The sequence below is a fragment of the Muntiacus reevesi genome, chromosome 18, assembly GCF_963930625.1.
Source record: "Muntiacus reevesi chromosome 18, mMunRee1.1, whole genome shotgun sequence".
In the NCBI taxonomy this organism is placed as follows: Eukaryota; Metazoa; Chordata; class Mammalia; order Artiodactyla; family Cervidae; genus Muntiacus; species Muntiacus reevesi.
In genome coordinates, this window is record NC_089266.1 from 51,477,370 (window position 1) to 51,492,452 (window position 15,083).

Genomic DNA, 15,083 nt, shown 5'->3' on the forward strand with positions numbered 1-15,083 from the left:
CTATCATTTTGGACAGTAGAGCTTTAGACTAAGGAATTGAGAATTAAATTTGTAATATAAAATTTTTTTATTCCTCTTTTTGAAAATAAATAGTACATTATTGTAAAAATAGGCTGCAAACCATACTTTTCATTATGTCTTTGTTACTATTTTGATAATAATTGGTATGAATATGGTTGTGAGCTCTATTTTGAGCAAGGTGTTTATTTTTTCTTGATTGATAATTTTTTTCCAGCTTTGTTGAGATATTAATTGTCAAAATTTAAGCTATACAATTCTGAAAGGATTCCCCACATTGAGTTAACAGATCTGCCACCTCAGTATTTACCTTTGAAATGTGTTTTAGAAAATGATCTTAAATTCCTGAATGAGAGTATACACACACATATATATATATATATATATATATTTTTTTTTTTTTTTTTTTCCTCCAGTGCTCCACTCCAGCTACGAGAACTAGTAAACTGTCGTTGGGCAGAAGAAGTAACACAGCAACTTGATACTCTTCAACTCTGCAGTCTCACCAAACATGAAGAAAATGAAAAGGACAAGTATGTCCTCAGTTTCTTTGTCCAGGTGTTTCATAGATTGTGCTACATGCCTTTTTAAATGACACTGTTGAAAGATTCCTTTCAGTTTCGTAGGTGAACACTAAGCCTTTTCTTATGGTGTGGATATCTCTGTTTGGCAGGGCCCTCTAACACGCAGTGCTCCTCTCTCGTTGCAGTGCCCAGGCTTCCCTGCTGTGGAGCCGGGCTCCCGGTGCGCGGCCTCCGTAGTTGCCGCGCGTGGGCTCCAGAGCTCGGCTTTAGTAGCTGCGCCCCGGCCTAGCTGGATCACAGCATGTGCACCCTCTCAGATCAGGGATTAAACCTTTGTCCCCTGCATGGCAGGCGGTTCCCACCCACTGCGCCACTAGAAAGTCCTTCTAGTCAGTGTGAGGTAATATTGTGGTTTTGATTTGGATTTACCTTATGAGGATGTTGAGCATCTTTACCTCTCCATTTGGCCATTTGTGTATATTCTTTGGAGAAGTTTCTCTTTTGTATTTTGCCCACATTTTAATTGTTTTTGTTTGTTTGCTTGGCTAGTGCTAAGTCGCTGCAGTCATGTCTGACTCCTTGCGACCCCATGGAATACAGCCCACCAAGCCCCTCTGTCCATGGGATTCTCCAGGCAGGAACACTGGAGTGGGTTGCCATGCCTTTCTCCTGCTTGGCTAGGGTATTTGTTTAATTGTAGGAATTCTTTATATGTTATAATTTGGGTATTAACTCCTATCATGTGTCTTTTGATGTACATAGGTTAAGTTGATTTACACAAAAGCCATGGGAGTTCATTCTATATTTCCTGAAATGTAGTCATTTAAAATTGACTGACTTATTTGCCCTAACTTAGGTATTTGTTGTGGTAACTATGTTCCAATTCTAATTAATTTATAACTGTACTTTTTTTCTGTAACATATAGGTGTGAGAATCACCATGAAAAACTTAGTGTATTTTGCTGGACTTGTAAGAAGTGTATCTGCCACCAGTGTGCACTTTGGGGAGGAATGGTAAGAGGAACAAATTCAGCATATTATTTTTGGTTAGAGTCTTGAAAGCACTGGCATTTTTGTTTGATTTAGAAAGTAATATCGTTTTACTCTGTTTATAGAATGAAAATTAAATGTATCTGCTTCATAGCAGAATGTATTGTATCTTTTGTTATTCCAAAAAATTTTCTTTTGTGGGAGATTTTGGTGTATGATGTGCATTCCTTACATAAATATTTTAATTGAAAACCTGTAAAATGTATATTTATTTGCAAATCTTCTGCTGTAGGATCAAGGCCTTTTCCTTAACCTGATACCCTGGTCAGTTGATCTGATATCCTGACTGTGATTTCCAATTCTAGTTTCTTTAAAATGGAACATCTTTATAGGCATTTGTGAAACAATATGAATGTAGACATTTAGATCTTATGATTTTTTTTTTAAATCTTCTTTTCTCAAGTACCTTTCTGATTGATTCATTTGTGCTAGAAACTGGGGGTTCAGTGATGAACACAACAGATACCCAACAGCTAGTTCTATACTCACTTGCTGTTGTGAAAAATATTAGAAATAAGTATACAGTGCTAATGAGAGTGACTGACCATGGGACCTACACTGTAAGTCTGAGTTAAGTTCCAGAGGATGAGTAGGAGTTAAGTGGGTGGAGAATTTGAAGAGGGTGGAGGAAAGAACATTTTTGAATAAGGAGTTTCTTTGGCAAAGAACTGGTGGGAGGAAGTTTGAGGACATAGAAGAAGGCTAGTACTAAGAGAAGAGAAACAAATAAGGTTGTGTCAGGTGGTTTTGGCCATGGTTAAGGATTTTGTTTCTTTAATGAGTGCAGATTTCTAGGTAAGTAAACGTTTTGCTAAAGTCCATTATCTAAAATCTTGAAGGATTTTTTTCTGAATGGGCCAAGTGATTTTAAGCAAACTCTGGCCTGTTTTAACAAACAGGTGGAAGATAAAATTCACATGAAATTATTTACCAGTTTAGTAGTACCTGTAGAGTGTTAAGGAAGGAATGTAAATATAGATGAGATATATGAAAATGTTCTAAAACTACTCATTAATTTAAATAGCATAGTGGACATACCTTTAAACCTTTGGCGGAAATTTATGAGCAGCATGTTACTAAAGTGAATGAAGAAGTAGCCAAACTTCGTCGACGTCTCATGGAACTGATCAGCTTAGTTCAAGAAGTGGTAAGACTACTACTACTAAAAGATCATTATTTCTTTTATAGTTTATAATACATGTACACATATATTTTTCTTTTCTTTTTATTTTTTTGCCGCACCATGTGGCGTGTGGGATCTCAGTTTGCCAGCCAGGGATCCAGCCTTTGCCCCCTGCATTGAAAGAGCATTCTTAAACCACTGGACCACCAGGGAAGTCCCTATAATAAAACATATGTTTTTTATAAGATAGATCAATCAGATGTTGAATTCAAGATTGGAAAATTTGATAAGAGGTATTTATAGTTTCTCTCACTAACTTTAAACCAGCTGAGGAATTGTATCCAAATTCCTTGCCTGCTCTGAAGTTGGAGCCTGTTCTTGCAGAAAAATAGGGAATCAATGAATGAGTTCAATGAGCGTATTTGTTACAGAGTCAATTACTGACTTTTGAATAGAATCAGTATTGACATTTTATAGTCATTAAGTCATTTATTCTTTGGGAGTTTCTGCTACCACAGAATGAACTATTTCTGATCTTCTGAATTAGAACTGCAAAATTGAATGAGTAATATTTAACAGTACTCTTTAGATATTTTCTGGGTCAAGAGCTCTGGTGAGTTATTTGCCATTTGTAATAATATTTCTATGGGAAAGTGTAATAAGCATCAAACATTTAAGTAGAAAAAACACTTTGGGAATTTATTTTCTTCAGTTACCTGAATTGACACTTATTAGTGAGGTTTGTGAACCATTCCTAACTTAAAGATGTTTTTATTTTAGTCATGCAGCAGTCAAGATTGAGATTATCATTTTTATAACATTCTTTATACAGAAAATAATATTTTTGAGTTACATGTATGCTGCACAAAGTCATTTTGGACTATAAACAAGTTGGATGTCTTCCATTTGGCTTTTATTTGTCTACCTTTTTTGCTATTGTTTTCTTTTGATGACATTTTAATTTGGGCATTAAAGAAGGTGTTTTGTTGGTAGTTTGACATTCTCACTGCTTTTGCTTATAATAGTAAATATAGAAAAGTTTACTTTTTGTTTTTGGTGGTATGCTATTTAAAAAAACTGTACTATGCAGTCTTTAAAAACCTTATTTTTTTCTTTCTGAGCTTAGTTCTGAAAAAAATTTAAAACTTTGTAAACTAGAGTAGATACGGTTTTTCAAATTTTTCATTTGTTTTAGGGTGATGTGAACTGACCTTGGTGTACTTTTTGAACAGTGATTTCCTATATGGTTAGGCTTTGTATGTGTTACCTAAAGCAATTTTTTGTAATTACACATCTTTTCTGTTTAACTGTTAAAATATTATGTACTTTATTATGTTTTAATTGTTAAAATTTTTTTCTGAGTTTCCTGTTGTATTTGAACAATTAAAAAGTGTTATTGGTTTATAGTTTTTAAAAAGGAAATTAAATGACTTTAAGAATTGCAGTGATTATGTTAAGGTCCATTTACTTCTGTTTGAATGATTCAATTAAAAGTTTTTACCTGTTTATTTTCTAGGAAAGAAATGTAGAAGCTGTAAGAAATGCAAAAGATGAGCGTGTTCGGGAGATTAGGAATGCAGTGGAGATGATGATAGCACGATTAGACACCCAGCTGAAGAATAAGCTAATAACATTGATGGGTGAGTTTTCTTGTGTACATGGGGCTTTGAACCTCCTTGAGATTAGTCTTAGAAGAGTAAAAGTTGATAAGTTATAGGCTGGGGAAAGATTGCTTTAAAAAAAGAATTCTACCTATTAATTTTTCCTGTATGTCAGTTAACATTACACCAAATTGATATGATTTCTGCTGACATCATGGAATATGCTTCCAGCTCCTCAGACTGTGATTTACACAGAAGATGGTCTGATTTGGCAAGCCTGCCTGTACTGTAATCATGTCAGCAGTGTCTTTTTTCCTTCACTGTAATAATCATTCATTTATCCCTCCTGTTTCCAGCTTCTTTGAGACTGCTTTCCTCGCTGGGCATTCTTTTTCATAGGTTCCTTTTTATTCAAAGAACATACCTCTTGCTGACAGTTCGTATACAAAATGATCCACTAACTACATTCTTCTTTTTAGGCCGCTGTTAAATTTGGGGAGAGGAATTATTTCAGAATGGTTGATTGATTAAATACTTTGGTACATCTTTATATTCCTTAAGAAGCAGTAACATTAATTTCATCACAGAGTATGTTGTCATTTTCTTAGAAGGATTTAATAGAATTACATTGGATTTTGTCTGTTATTGTAGTTAGTGTTGGTTCTGAAATCCTCTTGTCAAAGCTACTATAATTAAAATTCTGGGAAGTTTCTTAAGATAGCTGTAATGAAGAAGTTTTGCTTTCTTGAAATTGATTTCTTATTGTCGAATATGTTCAATGAAAGTTAATTTCATTTTCAAACCAATAACGAGCCTGAATGTTCGTCTTTGCTATTTTTAAATAGGTCAGAAGACATCTCTGACTCAAGAAACAGAACTATTGGAATCCTTAGTTCAGGAAGTAGAGCATCAGGTAATGGAATATTAAATGACATGAGATAAAGTCTTTATCCTTTTTTTGTTCATATACTTGAAAAGTTTTTTGGTTTTGTTGTTTTTTTTGACAGTTTTTGTAAGGTCAAAGATCTCTGGATCTGAGTGCTGTACTAGGGATTTTTATGAAATAGGAATCAGCTGATTCAGTTTCTCCATCATGTTTGGGAACTAGGTAAAGATTTTTTTTTTTAATATTTATTTGTTGGTTGTGTTGAGTCTTAGTTGCATCGTGTGGGATCTGGTCACACAGATTCTCTAGTTGTGGCGTGCAGAGTCAGTAGTTAGAGCCGACAGGCTTGGTTACTCTGTAGCATGTGGGATCTTAGTTCCTAAGACAGGAATCAAACCTGTGTCCCCTGCACTGCAAGGCAGACTGTTAACCACTGCACCACCAGGGAAGTCCCAGAAAAATAAGATTCATTTTGTTTTTGCAAAAATGGAGTTATTTTTATGGAGAATAGCTAATGGGAATCTAAATCTGTAGATTAAAATCTTCTGACATTGTGACTTCAAGATACAATATTATTTAAAAAAAAAGATACAATATTATTGCCAATTACTAACATGTAGTGATCCTTAGGATAAAATTAGCATTTTTATTTATGAAGAAAATTTCTATTCCATACCAAATAGATAGCAGGTGTTGTTTTAGATGCTTAGAACACAGCAGTGGACAAAATGGCACAAAAAAAATGTATCCTCAAAGACTATGATTTTAGATTCAGGGTAGGTGGGGATAAAGTCTATAATGAATGAATAAATAATATGAATAAAATGTATAGATATTTGATATATTAATATGTCTTGAATTTGGTTTTTGAGATTCTCTAATTCATATGATACACAGCTGTCTCATGGGATTGTTCTCTTAATTATCATCCTGGGAATTCCCTTCATTTCTTTTTTAGGTTAAACCCTGTGTTCCCTGATTTCTATGGCTTCCTGCTCTTGATTTACACATTTGTTTTGGAATCACACTTCCTCTGGCTTTTATGAAAGAGTAATCAGAGACTACATATCTGAAATCATACATTTATTCAGTCTTTACACTTGGTTGACTGTTTGGTAGAATTCAGTACATAAATATTTATTTATATATTCTTGTTTTTCTCTTCAGTGTTTCATGCTGCGTTGTTTGCTGAATCTTACTTTACTGAGCAGGGGTTGAACCTGGGCTGTTGTCAGTGAAAGCATGGTGTCTTAACCACTGTAATTGCTGGCCTGCCAGGGGATTTCCCCAGTATTCCCATTCTTAACTGTGCATGTTCTAGAGAACAGAGATTTTCCCCTCCAGAGAATAGTCAAGCAACCTTCTGCTGGAATGATGGGACAAATTTTTTAAACGAGCTGTAGTGGCATAGGGGTGGGATCTGGGGATCTGTGCACTTTTTTTTTTTTTTTTTTCATTTAACAGTGTTGTTGAAGGATAATTGACCAAACAAATAAGCTACATGTATTTAAAGTGTACAATTTGATAAGTTTTGACAAATGTATACCCCTGTGAAACCATTACCACAGTCATGGTAGTAACTGTATTCCTCCAAAATTCTTTGTACCTCTTTATAAACTCTGGTTCTGCTTCTTCCAACACTTCCCCCTCCAGGCAACCCCCAGTCTGCTTTCTGTCATAGATAAATTTGCCTTTTCTAGTGTTTAATATAATTGGAATCTGACCTGGGTTCGATCGCTGGGTTGGGAACATCCCCTGGAGGAGGGCATGGTAACCCATTCCAGTGTTCTTGCCCAGAGAATCTCATGGACTGAGGAGCCTGGCAGGCTGCAGTCCATGGCGTCACATAGGATTGGACACGACTGAGCACAGCAAACACGTTTTATGTTTGATCTCTTTTACTCAGCAGAATTATTCTACAGTTCATTCATGTATCAGTAGTTCTTTCCTTTTTAATTGCTGAGTAGTATTCCATTGTATGTATATGCCACAGTTTGTTTTTGCATTCAGCTATTTATGGTCATTTCGTTTGCTTCTTTTTTTTTTTTTTGGATTGGCATATAGCCAGTTAACAGTGTTGTGATAGTTTCAGGTGAACATTAAAGAGATTCAGCCAAAGATACACATGTATCCATTCTCCTTGGTTTGCTTTCTGGTTTTGACTTTTACAAATCAAGTGGCAATAAACGTTCATTTACAAATCTACATGACATATATTTCCTTTTCTCTTGGGTCTGCCTAAGATAGAATGGAAAATACATGATTCAGTTTTTAATAAATGCCATCTCTTTTCCTGAAGAGATTGTATCATTTTTATTTCTGTCAGTAGTCTTTGAGAGTATTAGTTAATTCACATTCTTGTTAACATGTGATATAGTCAATCTTTAATTTGAGGTGTTCTCATAGAAGTGTAATAATATTTCATTATGGTTTTATTAGGTTGGGGCAAAAGTAATTGCAGTTTCAGACCGTGATTTTTAAATCATTATAACTAGGCTCAACCACATTTTTATTAATTAAAATAGAAACCATTACAATCAACACATTTTTGCTAACAAGAAATAAGTTTGTTTATTCCTATAGTGTAAAAATCTGTGCTTCAACAAACTCTTGAAAAGCATTTTCTGCCTCTTGTTGGTTGAGGATGCATTTTCCGTGCAAAAACTTGTCAAGATGTTTGAAGAAGTGGTAGTTGGTTGGCAAGAGGTTAGGTGAATATGGTGGATGAGGCAAAACTTCATAGCCCAGTTCATTCAACTTTTGAAGCATTGGTTGTATGACCTGCAGTCATGCATTGTCCTGGAAAAGAATTGGACCCATTCGGTTAACCAGTGCTGGCTATAGTCATTGCAGTTTTTGGTGCATCTCATCAGATTGCTGAGCATACTTCTCAGATATACTGGTTTTGTTGGGATTCAGAAAGCTGTAGTGAATCAGACCAGGAGCAGACCACCAAACAGTGACCATGATCTCATTGTGGTGCAAATTTGACTTTGGAGCTTCTCGGTCCACCCACTGAACTGGTCATTGCCAGTTGTATAAAATCTACTTTTTTTTTTTTTGACATTTAACAAATATTTATTAATATTCTTAAAGTGAGCAAACTTTCTTAACATAGTGCATCCCACCTGGGCTGGTGTAAAATCTACTTTTTGTTGCACATCACAGTCTGAGAAATGGCTCATTGTTACATAGAATAAGAGAAGATGACACTTTAAAAACAACCGTTATTTTGATTTAAGGTCAGTTCATGAGGCACCCACTTATCAAGCTTTGTCACCTTTCCAATTTGCTTCAGATGCCAAACGATTTTAGAATAGTAAACGTTGAATTCTTTAGCAACTTCTCATGTAGTTGTAAGAAGATCAGCTTTGATGATTGCTCTCGATTGTTGTCACCTTCCAATGTCCGGCCACTATGCTCCTCATCTTCAAAGCTCTCGTCTCCTTTGCAAAACTTCTTGAACCACTGCTGCTCTGTACATTTCTTAGCAGTTCCTGGGCCAAATGCATTGTTGATTTTACAAGTTGTCTGGTGCTTTATGACATGACCCATTTTGAACTTGAATAAAAAAATTACTCAGATTTGCTTTTTGTCTGACATCATTTCTGTAGTCTAAAATAAATATAAAATAAACTGCAATAAGTCATTAGCAAAAAAAAGAATAAAGCGAGAAATGAGCATTAAAGCGATGTGTTGCATAATGACATTAAGAATGAATGTATTCTAATATCAGATGATAAAATTTAACAATACAAAACTGCAATTACTTTTGCACCAACCTAATTTACATTTGCCTTGTGACTAATGATGCTAAGCATCCTTTCTTGAATTTATGTGTCATCCATGTATCTTCTTTGTTGAGGTATCTGTTCAGATCTTTTTGTTATTCAGATCTTTTGGCCATCATTTTATAGCCTTGTTTGTTTTCTTACTGAGTTTTGAGAGCTCTGTGTAGAAAACTGGATATAAGTTCTTTATTAGATAGGTGCTTTGCAAAGATTTCCTTCAAGTCTATGGCTTGTCTTTTCACTCTCTTAGAAGTGTCTTTTCACTCTCTTAGAAGTGTCTTTTGAAAGGAAGTTTTAAATTTTAATGAAATGTAATTTATCGGTTTGTTCTTCTGCTGTCATAGCTAAGAAATCTTTACTTAACCTAAGATCACAAATATTTTCTACTGTGTTTTCTTCCAGAAGTTTTATAGTTTTAGGCTTTATATTTAGGACTATGATCCATTTTGATCTATTTTTGGTGTATGAGGTATGGATCCAAGGTAGTCTTTTTGTTTTAATTTGTATATATATGTGACTGTCCAGTTATTCTCGCACGATTTGTTGAAGGCCAGACTTTCTTCACTGAATTGCCTTTGCATCTTTTTCAAAAATTAGTCCATATATATGTTGCCCACTGATTTGTTTTATGCCACTACTGCACTGGTTTGATTACTGTTGCTTTTTATAATAAAATCAACCCTGAATATTCTTTGGAAGGACTGGTGCTGAAGCTGAAGCTCCAATATTTTGGCCAGCTGCTGTGAAGTGCCAACTCATTGAAAGAGACCCTGATGCTGGGAAAGATTGTGAGAGGAAGGAGAAAAAGGTGACAGGGTGAGGTGGTTGGATGGTATCCCTGACTTGATGGAGTTGAGTTTCAGCAAACTCTGGAAGATAGTGAGAAACAGGGAAGCCTGGTGTGCTAACAGTCCATGGGCTTGCAGGGTCAGATAGGACTTAGCGACTGAACCACAACAAAAAGTGTTACCCCTCTAACTTTGCGCTTCCTTTTTTTAGAATTTTTTTTTAACCTTCATATGAACTTTCGATTCAACTTTACAAAGAGATTAACATTTCCACTGAAAAAAAATTTTTTTTCTTTAATATAAACTTTTTTTAGCTGCTTTGAGTCATAGTTGTGGCAGGTGGGATCAATAGTTGCCGTGTGCGGGCTTATGGCATGTGGGATCCTAGTTCCCTGACGAAGGTTAGAACTTGAGCCCCCTTTATTGGCAGGCAGATTCTTAACCCCTGGATGATCAGGAAGTCCCATGTTTTGGGGTTTGGTTGGAATTACATTGGATCTATATAGCAACTTGGGGAGATGTGACATTTTAACAATACTGAGTCTGTTTCATGAAGAAGAGTCCATTTATTTCAGCAGTGTTTTGTAACTTTTCCGGGCACAAGATTTTTACATCATTTGTCAGATTTATTTGGTATTTCAGAATTTTTGATATTATGATAAAGGATGAGTTTTTTCCCCCATTATTTATCATTTTGGGGATATAGTTGCTGTACAATGTTGTGTTAGATTCTGTTGTACAGTGAGGTGAATCCACTATTTGTACACATATATATATCCCTTCCCTCTTGGACCTCTCTCCTATCTAGGTCACCACAAAGCATGGAGCAGAGCTCCCTGTGCTATATACACCAGGTTCCCAGCTATTACATAGATGCGTATATCAATCCCAGTCTCCTGCCTCACGTCCCCTACCTCTGTGCTCATACATCTGTTCTCTATGTCTGTCTCTCTGTTCTTGCCTGCAGATAGGTCCATCTGTACCGTTTCTTTAGATTCCACACATGCGGGTGATACCTCATTGTGGTTTTCAGTTTGCATTTCTCTAAAAATTACTGTTGTTGAGGATCTTTTCTCATGCCTCTTGGCCACCTCCTATGTCTTCTTTGGAGAAATGGCTGTTTAGGTCTTGTACAAGCTTTTTGATTGGGTTGGTTGTTCTTTTAATATTGAGCTCCACAAGCTGTTTGTATATTTTGGAGATTGGTGAGTTTTAAATTATGTACTCTTCAGTGTTTTGAAGAAGCTGTGTAGAACTGGTAATGTTTCTTTCTTAGATGTTTGCTAGAATACACCAGTGAAGCCATCTGAATCTTCTTTTCTTTGTGGAAAGAAAGAAAACAGGACGTTTTCAGTTTCTTTATAGATATAAGGCAGTTTTTCTGACTTCCCCAGCAATCCAGTGTTTAAGACCCCCATTCTTCCACTTCAGAGAGTACAAATTGGATCCCTGGTTGGGAAACTAAGATCATGCGTTCCTCACATTATGGCCAAAAAAAAAATAGGGCAGTTCATGTTGCCTTCGTCTTGAATGAGCTTTCATAGTTTATGTCTTTCAGGGAATTATTCCCTTTCATTTGAATTTGCTGAATTTTTTGGCTTAAAATTAATAATAGTCCCTTATGCTTTTAACATTTTAGAATGCAGTGGTGTTACTTCTTTTCTTCCTGGTACTGGTAATTTGTGTCCTCTTTCTTTTCTCCCTGATCAGTCTGACTAGAGGATATTGAATTTTGTTGATCTTTTCAACAAAGTATTGGTTTTGTTTTTTCTCTGTTATTTTTCTGCTTTAAATTGTGTTGATTTTTATCTTGATCTAATTATTAACTTTCTTTTGCTTCAGTTCAGTTCAATCACTCAGTTGTGTCTGACTCTTGGCGACCCATGGGCTACAGTACACCAGGCCTCCCTATCCATCACCAACTCCCAGAGTTTTCTCAAACTCATGTCCATTGAGTCGGTGATGCCATCCAACCATCTCATCCTTTGTCATCCCCTTCTCCTCCTGCCTTTAATCTTTCCCAGCATCAGGGTCTTTTCAAATGAGACAGTTCTTTGCATTAGGTGGCCAGGGTATTGGAGTTTCAGCTTCAACATCAGTCCTTCCAATGAACATTCAGGACTGATTTCCTTTAGGATGGACTGGCTGGATCTCCTTGCAGTCCAAGGGACTCTCAAGAGTCTTCTCCAACACCACAGTTCAAAAGCATCAATTCCTCGGTGCTCAGCTTTCTTCGTAGTCCAACGCTCACGTCCATACAGGACTACTGGAAAAACCGTAGCCTTGACTAGACCTTTGTTGCAAAGTAACGTCTGCTTTTCAATATGCTGTCTAGGTTGGTCATAACTTCTCTTCCAAGGAGTAAGCGTCTTTATATTTCATGGCTGCAGGTACCATCTCCAATGATTTTGGAGCCCCCCAAAATAAAGTCTGCCACTGTTTCCACCATATCTCCATCTGTTTGCCATGAAGTGACGGAACTGGACGCCATGATCTTTGTTTTCTCAATGTTGAGCTTTAAGCCAACATTTTCACTCTCCTCTTTCACTTTCATCAAGAGGCTCTTTAATTCTTCTTCACTTTCTGCCATTAAGGGTGGTGTCATCTGCATATCTGAGGTTATTGATATTCCTCCCAGCAGTCTTGATTCCAGCCTGTGCTTCATCCAGCCCAGCGTTTCTCATGATGTACTCTGCCTATAAGTGACAGTATACAGGCCTTAACTTACTCCTTTCCCAATTTGGAACCAGCCTGTTGTTTCATGTTCATTTCTAACTGTTGCTCCCTGACCTGCATACCGATTTCTCAAGAGGCAGGTCAGGTGGTCTGGTATTCCCATCTCTTTCAGAATTTTCCACAGTTTATTGTGATCCATACAGTGAAAGACTGGCATAGTCAGTAAAGGAGAAATAGATGTTTTTCTGGAAATCTCTTGCTTTTTCTGTGATCCAGCGGATGTTGGCAATTTGATCTCTGGTTCTTCTGCCTTTTCTAAAACCAGCTTGAATATCTGGATGTTCACGGTTCATGTATTGCTGAAGCCTAGCTTGGAGAATTTTGAGCATTACTTTGCTAGCGTGTGAGATGAGTGCAGTTGTGCAGTAGTTTGAGCATTCTTTGGCATTGCCTTTCTTTGGGATTGGAATGAAAACTGAACTTTCCCAGTCCTGTGGCCACTGCTGAGTTTTCTAAATTTGCTGGCATATTGAGTGTAGTACTTTCACAACATCATCTTTTAGGATGTGAAATAGCTCAGCTGGAATTTCATCACCTCCACGAGCTTTGTTCATAGTGATGCTTCCTAAGGCCCACTTGACTTCACATTCCAGGATGTCTGGCTCTAGGTGAGTAATCACACCATCATGATTATCTGGATCGTGAAGATCTTTTTTGTACAATTCTTCTTTGTATACATGCCACCTCTTCTTAACATCTTCTGCTTCTGTTAGGTCCATACCATTTCTGTCCTTTATTGAGCCCATCTTTACATGAACTGTTCCCTTGGTATCTAATTATCTTGAAGAGATCTCTAGTCTTTCCCATTCTATTGTTTTCCTCTGTTTCTTTGCACTGATCACTGAGGAAGACTTTCTTATCTCTCCTGGCTATTCTTTGGAACTCTGCATTCAAATGGGTATATCTTTCCTTTTCTCTTTTGCTTTTGAGTTCTCTTCTTTTTACAGCTATTGTAAGGTATCCTCAGACAGCCATTTTGCCTTTTTGCATGTCTTTTTCTTGGGGATGGTCTTGCTCCCTGTCTCCTGTACAATGTCATGAACCTCTGTTCATAGTTCATCAGGCACTCTTATTAGATCTAGTCCCTTAAATCTATTTCTCATTTCCACTTTATAATGGTTAGGGATTTAATTTAGGTCATGCCTGAATGGTCTAGTGGTTTTCCCTACTTTCTTCAATTTAAGTCTGAATTTGGCAATAAGGAGTTCATGATCTGAGCCACAGTCAGCTCCCGGTCTTGTTTTTGCTAACTGTGTAGAGCTTCTCCATCTTTCACTGCAAAGAATCTAATCAGTCTGATTTCGGTGTTGACTATCTGGTGATGTCCATGTGTATGCTGCTGCCGCTGCCGCTGCTGCTAAGTTGCTTCAGTTGTGGCCAACTCTGTGCAGCCCCATAGACGGCAGCCCACCAGACTTCCCCATCCCTGGGATTCTCCAGGCAAGAGTACTGGAGTGGGGTGCCATTGCCTTCTCCTGTCCATAGTCTTGTGTATAGTCTTCAGTTTGATTTGCCCTTTCTCCCCTAAAATGTTAGGATTGAAGCTGGGGTTATTGATTTGAGACCTTTCTGTTTTAAGCACAGTCTTTCATCCTTTGTGACTTCTTTGACACATGGGTTCTATAGAAGTATGTTACTTAGGTTCCAGATATTTGGGGATTTTTCTGATACTCTGTAATGTCAGGTCAAGTTGGTTGATATTGATGTTCAAGTGTACTATATCCTTGTGGATTTTCTGCTCCCCTGTTTTATGGGTTATTGAGAGGGGTGTATTCAAATTTTCAGAAGTCATTCCATAATTTGTGTATTATGGCAGTTCTATTGGTTTTTACTTCATGTATTTTGAAGCCATATTAGTCGGGGCATAAACATCTAGGATTGTTATAGTCCCTTGATGAACTGTTTCCATTATCTCTGTGAAAGACCTTTTTGCTTTCAAATCTAGTTTATTTGATATAAAAAGTCATTTAAACTTTCTTTTAACTAGTGTTACCATGTCTTATCTTATTCTGTTGGTTTTCTTTTAATGTATTTGTTCTTAAACGTGTCTCGTAGGCAGTATACAATTGGGTCTCATTTTTTAGTTCTTTCTGACAATCTTTGACTTTTAACTGGGATGTTTAGTGTGCTCATTGATTTGGTACTGTTTGAATTTACTATCTTGCTGTTTTCTTGGTTCTACCAGTTCTTTGTTCCTTCGTTGGTTTCTTTTTTAAATTTTTTGGTTATTTTTGGGTTGAGTATTTTTCTTTATTTTATGTATTGTTATTAGTTGATGGCACTGTTGTCAGTAATAATAAATGTAAATAATGTAATAAATAATAAATGTAAAAAATGTAAATAAATGTAAATGGATTAGACTTCCTTGGTAATCCACTTGCCAGTGAAGGGGACATGGGTTCAGTCCCTGGTCTAGGAAGATTCCACATGCCATGGGGCAACTAAGCCTGCATGCCACAGCGACTGAGCCTGTGCTCTAGAGCTCGAGTGCCACAGCTACTGAAGCCTGCCCACCCTGGCACCCATGCTCCACGACAAAAGAAGCAATGAGAAGCCAGTGCACTGC

At 36.8% G+C, this 15,083-nt stretch overlaps 1 protein-coding gene across 2 annotated transcripts in view; it reads left to right on the forward strand.

The window, feature by feature from the left end:
- Positions 1–15,083, forward strand: part of TRIM37 (tripartite motif containing 37) — a 127,969-nt gene that overhangs the window by 10,719 nt on the left and 102,167 nt on the right. For both annotated transcript variants that reach the window (XM_065910108.1, XM_065910109.1), the window contains exons 4-8: positions 435–551; positions 1,469–1,556; positions 2,617–2,739; positions 4,232–4,355; positions 5,162–5,229. In XM_065910108.1, the coding sequence (XP_065766180.1) occupies positions 435–551; positions 1,469–1,556; positions 2,617–2,739; positions 4,232–4,355; positions 5,162–5,229 (520 nt within the window). The remainder of the gene's footprint in view (positions 1–434; positions 552–1,468; positions 1,557–2,616; positions 2,740–4,231; positions 4,356–5,161; positions 5,230–15,083) is intronic.